This window comes from Pseudorasbora parva, chromosome 5 (genome assembly GCF_024679245.1).
Source record: "Pseudorasbora parva isolate DD20220531a chromosome 5, ASM2467924v1, whole genome shotgun sequence".
NCBI lineage: Eukaryota > Metazoa > Chordata > Actinopteri > Cypriniformes > Gobionidae > Pseudorasbora > Pseudorasbora parva.
In genome coordinates this window covers 15,766,530-15,778,827 of record NC_090176.1, presented here as the reverse complement: position 1 = coordinate 15,778,827, position 12,298 = coordinate 15,766,530, and the positions used below count along the sequence as shown (strand labels likewise).

At 37.9% G+C, this 12,298-nt stretch overlaps 1 protein-coding gene across 17 annotated transcripts in view; it reads left to right on the top strand.

The window, feature by feature from the left end:
- Positions 1-12,298, top strand: part of mycbp2 (MYC binding protein 2) — a 138,867-nt gene that overhangs the window by 17,247 nt on the left and 109,322 nt on the right. For all 17 annotated transcript variants that reach the window (XM_067443302.1, XM_067443308.1, XM_067443319.1 and 14 more), the window contains exon 3: positions 2,437-2,652. In XM_067443302.1, coding sequence (XP_067299403.1) covers positions 2,437-2,652 — 216 coding nt within the window. The remainder of the gene's footprint in view (positions 1-2,436; positions 2,653-12,298) is intronic.

Below are 12,298 nucleotides of genomic sequence, written 5' to 3'. Positions count from 1 at the left end.
CAAAGAAATAGTATGGCTACTTTTTAACCATGAGGTGCAGTACTTGTTTTACAGTTTTACATATTAAACCTTGCTCTAGCCTATATATTATATTGATTAATTTCAGCACATCATTTCCACTCTGTTTTAAACACTGTTAAGCATGGTCACAGATTAAGTGTGGTCATCTGCTGCGCATGTGCTGTGGAATTGTACCCTTTAAAAATGAGGTTACCCTTTTAGCAGATTAACTTTCAATTTTATAAAATGCAAGTTAAATGCTCACACTATTGAGCCCTGAATATATTAAAAGAACAAACTCATTAGAAAAACTCAATAGAAAGACCATGGTATCTTGTCCTTGTCCATTGCCCTATTTTGTCACTGTAGATTTGCTTCGCCGCTGTACTGTAGAGCAGGAAGCTGGATTCATTTACATAGTTTGAATTGTTTTTTTTTCTGGGGCTCCTCTTTACCTAAATGACTAATGCAATAATAAAAGTAGAGGCAGAACAGTCTGTGTTTGCTGAATAAATGTAAATCTTTTTTTCTCATTTAAACTATAAGCCTATATTATTTACTTCAGTGAGCTTCACATTCGTTTACTGCCAAAGTGGGGCATTGCAAATCCGGGACGTTGTATATAGGAGAGCGGAGTCAGAGGCAGTCGGGTATTCTGTCAGCCCTGCTCCGTTCTCACACCTGTGACTTACGAGGACAAGATTTCAGAAGTAAAGAGACGTTAGTAGGGTAACACCTTAACCAAACTGTTCTTTCTTTGCAACACTGAAAGCAAATCACAGGAATTGTATTGGCTGCTAGGCATGGCTCATAGATGTGTGGCTTCCTAATGACTGAAGTCTGATGTCATTGTGCCAAACACAGGGGGTTAGATTTCTCTGTGGTGTCCGCCTAAAAATGAATGACCTTCTCTGCATTACATCATCCTTTATTATCGCAGATAGACAAATATGAGGACAAATTCATGAGTTAAGCCTATCAGGGGATGGATTGATGAATGGGTCAAAATATATATATATTTTGACCCATTCATCAATCCATCCCCTGATAGGCTTAACTCATGAATTTGTCCTCATATTTGTCTATCTGCGATGAAAATTCTGTCATCCTTTACTACAGTTAACTGGAGCCATTGACTTCCATAGTATTTGTTTTTCCTACTATGGAAGTCAATGGAAGTCAACATGAGGGCGAGTAAAGGATGACAGAATTTTCATTTTAAAGTAAATTATCCCTTTAAAGTGACAGGCACCTAATAAACCTGCTGCTGTTACCCTCACTAAGGAAAAAAACTCACTGTCCTTGACTGAAAATCTTTTCTAGCCTTAATAAGGATTAATCTATATTTGATTAAGTGTTTCATAGCTTTATATTTCCTACCTCTTAGACCTACCTAAAAATCTTAAAGCGCTGTTTAAATGGGCCATGAAAACAATAACCTTTTGTCCTTTTTGATTGGGCAAGTAAAAATCTGAACTGGTCTGACTAGGCCAATAGAACAAAAAAAATGAGCCCTCAATTGTTGAAAGGCAGGTGAATGTGACATTTATTATATGTGGGTTTATATGAAGATTATTTTAACTTCACTTAAAATAAAAGTCGTTATATTTTTAAAGCCTAAAATAAATGTTAAAATTGATAGCTTTCAATTATACTGTAATGTTGAATGGCTATAATTAATGCTAAAATTTAGAAGAAAAATGAATTTCATTGGGACATCAGTAGCAGAATTGGTATTGGTGATACTGGACTTTCATAAAAATCAAAAAAGATGCCATTAAACAAAATACAGCTCTGGAAAAAATTAATAGACCACTTAACATTGAGAAATCCATGTTAAGTGGTCTCTTAATTTTTTCCAGAGCTATATATCTAAAATATAGGCTACTGTCTTTGGTTTCTACATTAATTTGGAAAACTTATTACAATATATAAATATAATAAAAACTTTAGTGTTAAGTGCGATTAAGCACGACAAATTACAGAAAAACGTGTGGTTTAATTAGTTATTTTTTTATCGATTGGCAACACTATAAGTAATAATAAAATATTTAAATATGGTTTATATATTTTCTGTATTTATCTGTATTTAGAATATTGTATTTATTGTCTATGTATTTAATACATAATACGTATAAAGTATTTTATAGTATATTATAGTATAAAATGGATACAATTATTTACTGAATAATATTGTAATATAAATGTAATCACTAATCAGTATTACCTAGATGATAATGAAGTTGTGGTGTTTTTATTATACCACATTAACACTAACAGTAGCAGTTAAACAGTATATAAACATCTATAAACAGTAGTATTTCTTGTTGATTTATTTAAAAAAAAAAAGTGTTCCCTAAGACATGCATTATAACCTCCTTCTCTCTCCGCTTGTGTTACATTCGTAATTCTTTCTGTATTTTTATCGTCTGACAGACAGAAACTCTGGATGGGGCCTTTCCAGTGCCTGACATCAAACTCCACAGCAACCCCTCTGCATTCAACGTCTACTGTAATGTACGGCACAGTGTGCTGGACTGGCAGCAGAAGGAAGCCGTTTTGGCCCTGGCCTCCCGGAGCTCTGTGCAGAGCGGCGACTCAGACAGCGAGGAAGAAGAGGAGTATCGCGAACCTGCTGTCAAACTGCCGAAGGTCAGTGGATGACATTAATACATATATGAAGCCCAATTATGTGCTTTAGTTCTGTCGTTCATGATTTAGTGTATTTTTTGTTGCATCATTTGTGCATTTTTTCCCCTTATGACAACTGCAGTAATATATTATAAGAATAAACTGCAGTGTTGGAGTTTTCCCCTCTTTTTCCACCTTGCTTTTAAATTGCTTGCAGTGTGTGTGTCCAGTGGCGCAGAACGAGCATTTTCAATTAATTCTTTTGAAAGCTCAACTTCCATAGGAATAAACTAAAAACTCTCACTCTGTTCTACTTGCTTTGCAAATTAGCTACAATTCTGGGTTTTGGCAACTGATTGAATGCTGGGTTCATTATTATTATTAATAATAAAAACACAACAACAAAACAATTCAATGACAAACTTGCTTAAATAGGCGCTCTTACATTTCGCTTTGAAACCAAGTCTTCCGCCATTATATTGTCAGTCAAGAGTGATTTCACAATGGGCAAAGTAAGGTGAAATCTGACTCCTGATGCTGGTCTGTGCTGCGACTCATTCTGCAGACACATTCAGCTTTTATTTGTAGTGTTTATTCTCTAACTGAACCAAATCTTTTTTATTACTATAAAAAATGGGGGGCGGTGCCACGATCGGCAAGTGGTGTAACCGTTGTGGCTGAACACCATGTGGTAACACAGACCATTGCCGCAAGCCTACATGGAGTACATCAGAAATGGCATCAATTTAATGTTGTCTGCATCTGGTATAGACTGAATCACGGTTTATTATAGGCTTCTCGCCACTTGCATCCAGTTTACACATGTTGAAATGGTGCATTCACACCAGAGGCGAATAAAGCGATAAGCGTGAGTGATTTACATTGTTAAGTCAATGCAAAGATGCGATTTGACATTCTGCGGCACAAATAGTGCGAATGAGGCGGCGTGAATGAAGCAAATTCAGCATTTGACGCGCAAAATGCGTGATATTTGCTAAATGCGTGATTTGCGTGAATCACGCACGTTGAAAAATCAGAACTTTCGCGGATATTCGCTCTGCGTTAACCAATCAGGAGCTTGTTCTAGTAGTGACAACAATGAGGAGAAAATCCTATGTGGCTACCCGGAGCTGTGCCATACATCATCTTACTTTATAGAAACAGGAATAAAAAGGATCTTGCTTGGAAGAAAGTGAGTGAGAAGGTCGGACAATCGGGTAAGTTGTAAAAAAAAACGCTCTTTACTCAATTTGAGCTATTGAGACTACAAGCTAGTTAAAACTTGCAAATTGAGCTTATTCGCCGTATTTTAAAACAATCCATGTCAGCCATTTCTCACCGAGATGAGCCGCCTGGCAGAAGCCCCTCCCATGACCCAAATTCGCGTCTATTGTGCAGTGAATGTCACAGGCGAATTAACCGAATTTCACGCGCAAATGAAGCGAGTAAACTCTAAATGTTTAAGCGTCCAACTACGTGCGAATAGTGCAATTTATTTGCTTCATTCACATCTGGTGTAAACACCTTATTAGATGGACAGGTTTTACTTGGCCAGTTAGTTTGAGCAATTTCTACTTACTCATTTGAAATGTTCTTTGCAGTACTCTTTTAAGTAATTTGTTTGTAATTTTAACAATGTAGCACTGAATTGCTTTTAAAGTGTATGGTTTACTTAGAAACATTTAAGTTAACAACACAGTAGATAACTTGTTACACTTTGTAAGACATGTTGTCTTACAAAGTGTAACAAGTTATCTACTGTGTTGTTAACTTAATGTTAAGGTGTTGCATGTTAAGCATGTTAAGGTGTTGTTGTCCGTAAAAAAAAAAACTGTAAAAAAAATTATGAATGAGTTTCTCATGTATGAAAAGTAAATGCACACCTGACGAGCGGCAAAATCGCAAGAAAAGCTTGTTGTGTACTGAAAATTGCTAAAAACAACATTCTATATCTTTTTTATGTTTTAGAATAAATATATCAAAACATCCATAAAATACTTCTCAGATCATTTAAAAAAAATAGTTGCATCAAAATTGTATTTAACAATTGTATCGATTTGAAATATAGAGATGCGTTCTGTTTTAATGTACTCAGGTGTACCTAAAATAAAAAGTTTAATATGCAGGTTTGTGGCTCTTCATTTCTTTTTAATTACCCATTTATGTTCACCGTTCCTTTATACCTATTGTATTTGTATTAAATCTATATTAATTTGAGTTGAATCAAGAATCCAATATCGAATCGAAATCGAAAATCGAATCGAGAATCGAAATCAAATCGATTTGAGGGCTTGTGAATCAAAATCAAATCGAATTGGAACTGAATCTGGATCTGGATCTGAATCAATACCCAGCTCCAGGTTTTAATTCCCTTTCTGGTCTTGGACAGTATAGTGTGCATACACTTGGATATGCTGTCGGACTAAATATAAAATATCTTAAACTGTGTTCCGAAGATGAACGGAGGTCTTACGGGTGTGGAACGACATTAGGGTGAGGAGTTAATGACATCAATTTTATTTTTGGGTGAACTAACCTTTTAAAATCGTTCTCATCTTTTTCTTTGAACGTTACTTATTCCAGCATGCGTGCAGTCAAAGGGTTACCAAGTTTTTACAACAAAACCCGCCAACCAGTAGCCCAAAACAAGCCCAAAATCTTTTCGGGGGGTTCTCCTGAAAAATAAACACGGAATTTGGGGAGTAAAATGTGTGTTATTTTGGCAGGGTTGCCTGCTAAAATTCGCATTCCTGGGTCTATATATCACATAATTGAGGTTGGTTCAACCCGCGGACATGGAAAACAACCCACGGAAAAAATGCAGACTTGGCAACACAGTGTAGTTAAGTTCTGTTGACATTTGACAACTAACGTTATGCGTGGCTTCGTTGCTCTGATTGGTTGTAGGTCTGTCCAATTGATGTCTTTCCTGGTTCGGTTGAAACATGCCCCATAATCACAGCCCAATGGAGCAGAATAAGACTCATATTCTGACTAGAATTTAATATGACCACTTCAACCTAGAAAACACATTACTGATGTGGATCTTGAGACAAAACAATAACTGTGACATGTTTTAAGATATGTAAGATATATCAGCACAACTTTTTTTTTTCAGTTAAAACAGCTCAAACATACATTTTAGTCTAGGTCTAGCTTAAACCTTGTCTGTGAAACTGGGGGCATATGTCACAAAACAGCAAGTTAGTAAACCTAGTAACATGAAGTTACTATTCATGCCTAGTACATGATGGGAATACCAATATCAGAAAGTTTTGTAGGTTTTACCTAATTTTATAACTCAAAATAATCATTTTGTAAGCATAAACAATTCCAAATAAAATATACTTATATGTTCATGCTTTAATTTCTACAAGCTTCAGTAGAGTAATATTAAAGAATGTATTTTTTTTTCTTGCCTGAACTAACTTTTTCAATGTAAAAATTACATTAGTTTTTTTTTTATTTCTGTTGTATTCACTTAAAGGGATAGTTCAACCAAAAATGAAAATTCTGTCATTAATTACTCACCCTCATGTCGTTCAAAACCAGCAAGACTTAGATTCATCTTCGGAACAAAAATTAAGATCTTTTTGATGAAATCTGAGAGATTTTTTGTTCTTGCTGAAGCTCAAATGTGCTGCGCAACACAAGAATGAACCTCAGTGGTTCTTGCAGAAGCTCAAATGTGCTGTATAACATGAGAATGAGCTTCATTTGATCAAAGTGGTAGTTGCATGGATGGACTCTCAATGTCAACCCATCACTGCTCTATCCATCTTCATGTTAAACCCGCCAATAGTGCACCAGGTGGATAAGCCAGTCTGTGAGTTGTTCCCATAAAAGTGTAACAGAAGCAGTAGAAATGAATGTACAGGTGACCAGACTGGGTTGCTGGGTGAAATCAAATCGGCGGCAGATCAGTCTGGGTTTACCCAGTCTACACCTCTTAAGCATACATAAAAATATAAGTGAAATGTTTTTTTTTGTAATTGGCTTTGAACGGTTGCATAATCGTGGCATCCTTAATCATAATCACGATTAGAAATTTGATTAATTGTGCAGCCCTAAAAACAACAGAATCTTTATTTTTTATTTCTTGCTCTTTTCATCAAGATTGTTCAAAGGAAGGCACTGGTGTGTTTTATCATTAATATGACATTTCCCCATTTCCTATCACAGCCGTTTGTGCTGATTAATTGCAATCAATCACCACTTCAAAGATCTCATGCGTAGGCTATAACCTAGAAGGAAATGTGCTTGGGGATGGGAATAGCAAATTGAATTACATTTAAGGAACTTTTCAGATTTTTTTTGTGATTCCATGGACAATTCTTTTCACTTTTTTTTAAAAACTAAAAACATGGTCCTAACGATATAATACACAATGCTGCACTACAAAAGATTGTTTTAAATCATCATGCCACAAAGATCTATGAACATCTGTCTTTGACTACAGATTTAAAAACTAACTAGAATAGCTATCCAGTAATTACACTGATTTTAGTCCCACAAGCCATGCAGTTGGATTTGACAAAATATGAGCTGTTTTAATGAATGGCAAAAACTCAAGGAGCTAGTTTCAGGATCTAGAAAGGAATATTTAGTTTGGACCCAACACTGTTATTCTATTGCGTGACATCTTGATGCTTGTTATTTTAAAATAAAGATGCGTAAATTGATCATAAACACATTTCTGTATTTATTGAAGGACGGGTATTTTATTCATAGAGTTTAGATGGAGAGCTTATTTCATATCTGAACCTTGAGAGACCCTACACTGGATAATTTTTTTATTTCTCTCAGATGTCCTAGGACAAAGCAGAAATTCCTTTTTTAGACGATGACCTTGAAAGACGAACCAGTGCAGGCCTTTTGCTATGATAGGCCAACATAGTGTCTTATATCAAGAAGGAAGCACTTTTAGAAACACACAGTTTCTACAAAGAAACTTCCCAAAGATTCCTGAATTCAAATATTGTGGTAGATGTTCATAGCTACAGTGCGGTGACTGAATATATGTTACAAGGCAAGATTCATATCTTCATCACATTTTTTAGATAAAAGAGGCATAAATATTAAAGGGGGGTGAAACACTCAGTTTCAGTCAATCTCATGTCAATCTTGAGTACCTATAGAGTAGTATTGCATCCTTCATATCTCCGAAAAGTCTTTAGTTTTATTATATTTATAAAAGAAATATGGGCTGTACCGAGTCTTTCCGGAAAAAAACGAACGCCTGGAGGCGTATCGTGTGGGCGGAGCTAAAGAATGACGAATGCGCAAAGCGGTGACGTCCTCAAGCGTGGAGAAACCCTTGCTATCGATCTCAGCTAATATGATCCAGAATCTAATTCGGAGCCTGAAATAGAAACAGCAACAGCAGGACGTCCGTCTCTGTTGTATGTAATGTATTTAGTGGCCTGTCAACATTTGTGTGTCTTTACTCGCAGTTTATGAGGACATGATTCGGTTTATGGACTATTGTATGAGACTAAACCTTAGCAGTAGCAAGCAAAACAGTTTTGCACGTCAGACTAGTGTAACGTTACAGAGAACAACAATGGAGTCCGTTAGCGCATTTGAATGACGAAGCACGCGATCGTGTCGTTTACTGATGTTTACTCGCGCGACGATAGCCAACAGCACAGACATTTGAAGCAGTTTTACTCACCGACTGCTTCCAAAGCAGAACCGAACCTTTATCGCTGGGACCGCTCCGTCAAAAACACACTTCTTGGAGTGTGGAGATCCACTTTGCGATGCGACTGAAGCGATGTTGTGAAGCTTCCCGTCATTTCTGCCTTCAAATCGGTTCAAATGCAGCGCTGCCTTCCCGAAATGCTGTGCTGAAGCGTTGAAGTCGCTTAATGTCAAAGTGGAGGAATGAAGTGGAGCGCGGCGCAGACTATAACCGACATAAGTGTTCACGGACGACTGGATCTGCAGCTTGAGAGCAGTGTTTATGGGCGTGCATTTCCTCTCACGCTCTAGTCACACTCGCGCGCACCCTACCGGGAGAAGAGCCTGTACGGCCCATACAAGGACCTTCCCGTCTATTAGCGTCAAGCTGAGCCATACTCGAAAAAAACTCTCCGAAACTGGAAGGAGTATTTTTAACACAGAAATACTCCATCAAACGTCCAACATTAGTTTTTGAAACTTTATCTATGTTTAGGATGGGAATCCAAGTCTTTAACAGTGTAAAAAGCTCAGTATGCATGAAACAGCTGTTCACCCCCCCTTTAAGCAGCATTTCCACTGCAGAAACTTTCCTCAGGAACTAGGGACTTTGTGTGTGTTTCGACTAGTTGGGTTGAGTACCGAAACCCTAATGTACCCACTGTATATAACCAGTATGCAACCGGACCAAATCAGAACACAGATTTCGGTGTCTCATTTGGACGCCACTTAAATTCACACATGCTTTCGTGCTTTGGCTGTCACCGAGCCAGAGACAGACGCGCTCAGCGCTCATCACATATCCCAACTATTCAGTGTTTTTAACCACATAATGTTTATTTTAGGTTCCAGATATTTAAATGCACATAAGTACTAGCAAAAAACACACTGGTGTCTTAGAAAGCGGCAAAAACAATCCTTTCAGTTATAATTTGACTATGTGTCTTATTTATATTAGATACACAGTATATACAGCTCCTTCTCAAAAAATTAGCATATGTGATAAAAGTTCACTATTTTCCATAATGTAATGATAAAAATTAAACTTTCATATATTTTAGATTCATTGCACACGAACTGAAATATTTCAGGTCTTTTATTGTTTTAATACTGATAATTTTGGCATACAGCTAAAAAAAATTGCACATTTCATCCGACCAATAAAAGAAAAGTGTTTTTAATAAAAAAAAAGTCAACCTTCAAATAATTATGTTCAGTTATGCACTCAATACTTGGTGGGGAATCTTTTTGCAGAAATGACTGCTTCAATGCGGCGTGGCATGGAGGCGATCAGCCTGTGGCACTGCTGAGGTGTTATGGAGGCCCAGGATGCTTCGATAGCAACCTTAAGCTCATCCAGAGTGTTGGGTCTTGCGCCTCAACTTTCTCTTCACGATATCCCACAGATTCTCTATGGGGTTCAGGTCAGGAGAGTTGGAAGGCCAATTGAGCACAGTAATACCCTGGTCAGTAAACCATTTACCAGTGGTTTTGGCACTGTAAGCAGCAGAATGCGGCATCTGTAGCACATTTCCTGCACACCCCTGTGCATGGTTGCTCTGGATGTTTCTACTCCAGACTCAGTCCACTGCTTCTGCAGGACCCCCAAGGTCTGGAATCGGTCCTTCTCTGCAATCTTCCTCAGGATCCGGTCACCTCTTCTCGTTGTGCAGCGTTTTTTGCCACACTTTTTCCTTCCCACAGACTTCCCATTGAGGTTCCTTGATACAGCACTCTGGGAACAGCCTATTCGTTCAGAAATTTCTTTCTGTGTCTTACCCCCTCGCTTGAGGGTGTCAATGATGGCCTTCTAGACAGAAGTCAGGTCGGCAGTCTTACCCATGATTGCGGTTTTGAGTAATGAACCAGGCTGGGAGTTTTAAAAGCCTCAGTAATCTTTTGCAGGTGTTTAGAGTTAATTAGTTGATTCAGATGATTAGGTTAATAGCGTGTTTAGAGAACATTTTCATGATATGCTAATTTTTTGAGATAGGAATTTTGGGCTTTCATGAGCTGTATGTCAAAATCATCAGTATTAAAACAATAAAAGACCTGAAATATTTCAGTTGGTGTGCAATGAATCTAAAATATATGAAAGTTTAATTTTTATCATAACATTATGGAAAATAATGAACTTTTATCACATATTCTAATTTTTTGAGAAGGACCTGTAGTTACAGTGGGGCAAAAAAGTATTTAGTCAGTCACCAATTGTGCAAGTTCTTCCACTTAAAAAGATGAGAGAGGCCTGTAATTTTCATCATAGGCACACTTCAACTATGAGTGACTTCAGAAAAATCCAGAAAATCAAATTGTCTTATTTTTAAAGAATTTATTTGCAAATTATAGTGGAAAATAAGTATTTGGTCACCTACAAAAAAGCACGATTTCTAGTTCTCACAAACCTGTAACTTCTTTAAAGGGATCCCATGGTGTTGAGACTTGTATGGCTTAATATAACATAAATGATGTCTCTTACTGAATTATGTGGTAGAAAACCCATGAAAGATCTACGTTATTTAAAAAATCGATTTTATATTTGGACCATGGGCGGCGCCATTTTGTTTGCGTTCTAGGTTGATGACGTAGAGTGGTTGAACTCCTCAATCAGCTGGCGTTACCCGTAGCTATTTTTACCACAACGCAACTCGAAAATTGTTTCAGAGTTAAACAAAACAAATGAATTGCTTTGTAATTGTACTTAAAACACACTCAAACATACATGTGCACACAAACTCACCTACACAAGTCACAAACAGATCGGCGGGCGCGCACACACACACTGACAGACTGCTCTGTCTCAATCGCATGCATCATCACCAAAACATCCTGCCTCTCTTCCTCACGTTACTTTATCCCATCGTCCTACCTAGATATTTCCCTCTGCTGGTCACATTAGGCATTATAGTTAATCTACTATCAACAGTCTATCTGGGGAACAGGATGTGTTGAACAGGATATACACAGGGAATAGATTGAGGGTTATGTATGCGCGCGCAGTGCGTGCGTGTGTGTGTGTGTGTTCGCGCCGATCTGTTGGGCTGTGTGTGTGTTCGCGCCGATCTGTTGGTGTGTGTGTGTGTTGCTGTGTTCGCGCCGATCTGTTGGGGTGTGTGTGAGTCTGTGTGAGAGAGAGAGTTTGTGTGCACATGTATGTTTGAGTGCGTGAAGTCGGACAGCTGTTTGTAAATCGGCTTTACTCGTTATTGCGGTGGAACGTGAGACTGAATGACTGCACTCGAACATGTCCACTATGGTGTCGGACAACACTACAAATGTCCGTCCCTTCAAATAATGCCCTATTTAAGGGTATAGGGTCGATTTCAGATTCAGCCCCTGTCGTGGAGACTGAGCAGCCCAACATCTCGATTGAGACAGAGCCTGTCGTGTGCGCGCCCGCCGATCTGTTTGTGACTTGTGTAGGTGAGTTTGTGTGCACATGTATGTTTGAGTGTGTTTTAAGTATAATTACAAAGGAATTCATTGGTTTTGTTTAACTCTGAAACAATTTTCGAGTTGCGTTGTGGTAAAAATAGCTACGGGTAATGCCAGCTGATTGAGGAGTTCAACCACTCTACGTCATCAACCTAGAACGCAAACAAAATGGCGCCGCCCATGGTCCAAATATAAAATCGATTTTTAAAATAACGTAGATCTTTCATGGGTTTTCTACTACATAATTCAGTAAGAGACATCATTTATGTTATATTAAGCCATACAAGTCTCAACACCATGGGATCCCTTTAAGAGGCTCCTGTCCTCCACTTGTTACCTGTATTAATAGCACCTGTTTGAACTCGTTATCAGTATAAAAGACACCTGTCCACAACCTCAAACAGTCACACTCCAAACTCCAGTATGGCCCAGACTAAAGGGCTTTCAAAGGACACCAGAAACAAAATTGTAGACCTGCACCAGGCTGGGAAGACTGAATTTGCAATAGGTAAGCAGCTTGGTGTGAAGAAATCAACTGTGGGAGCAATTA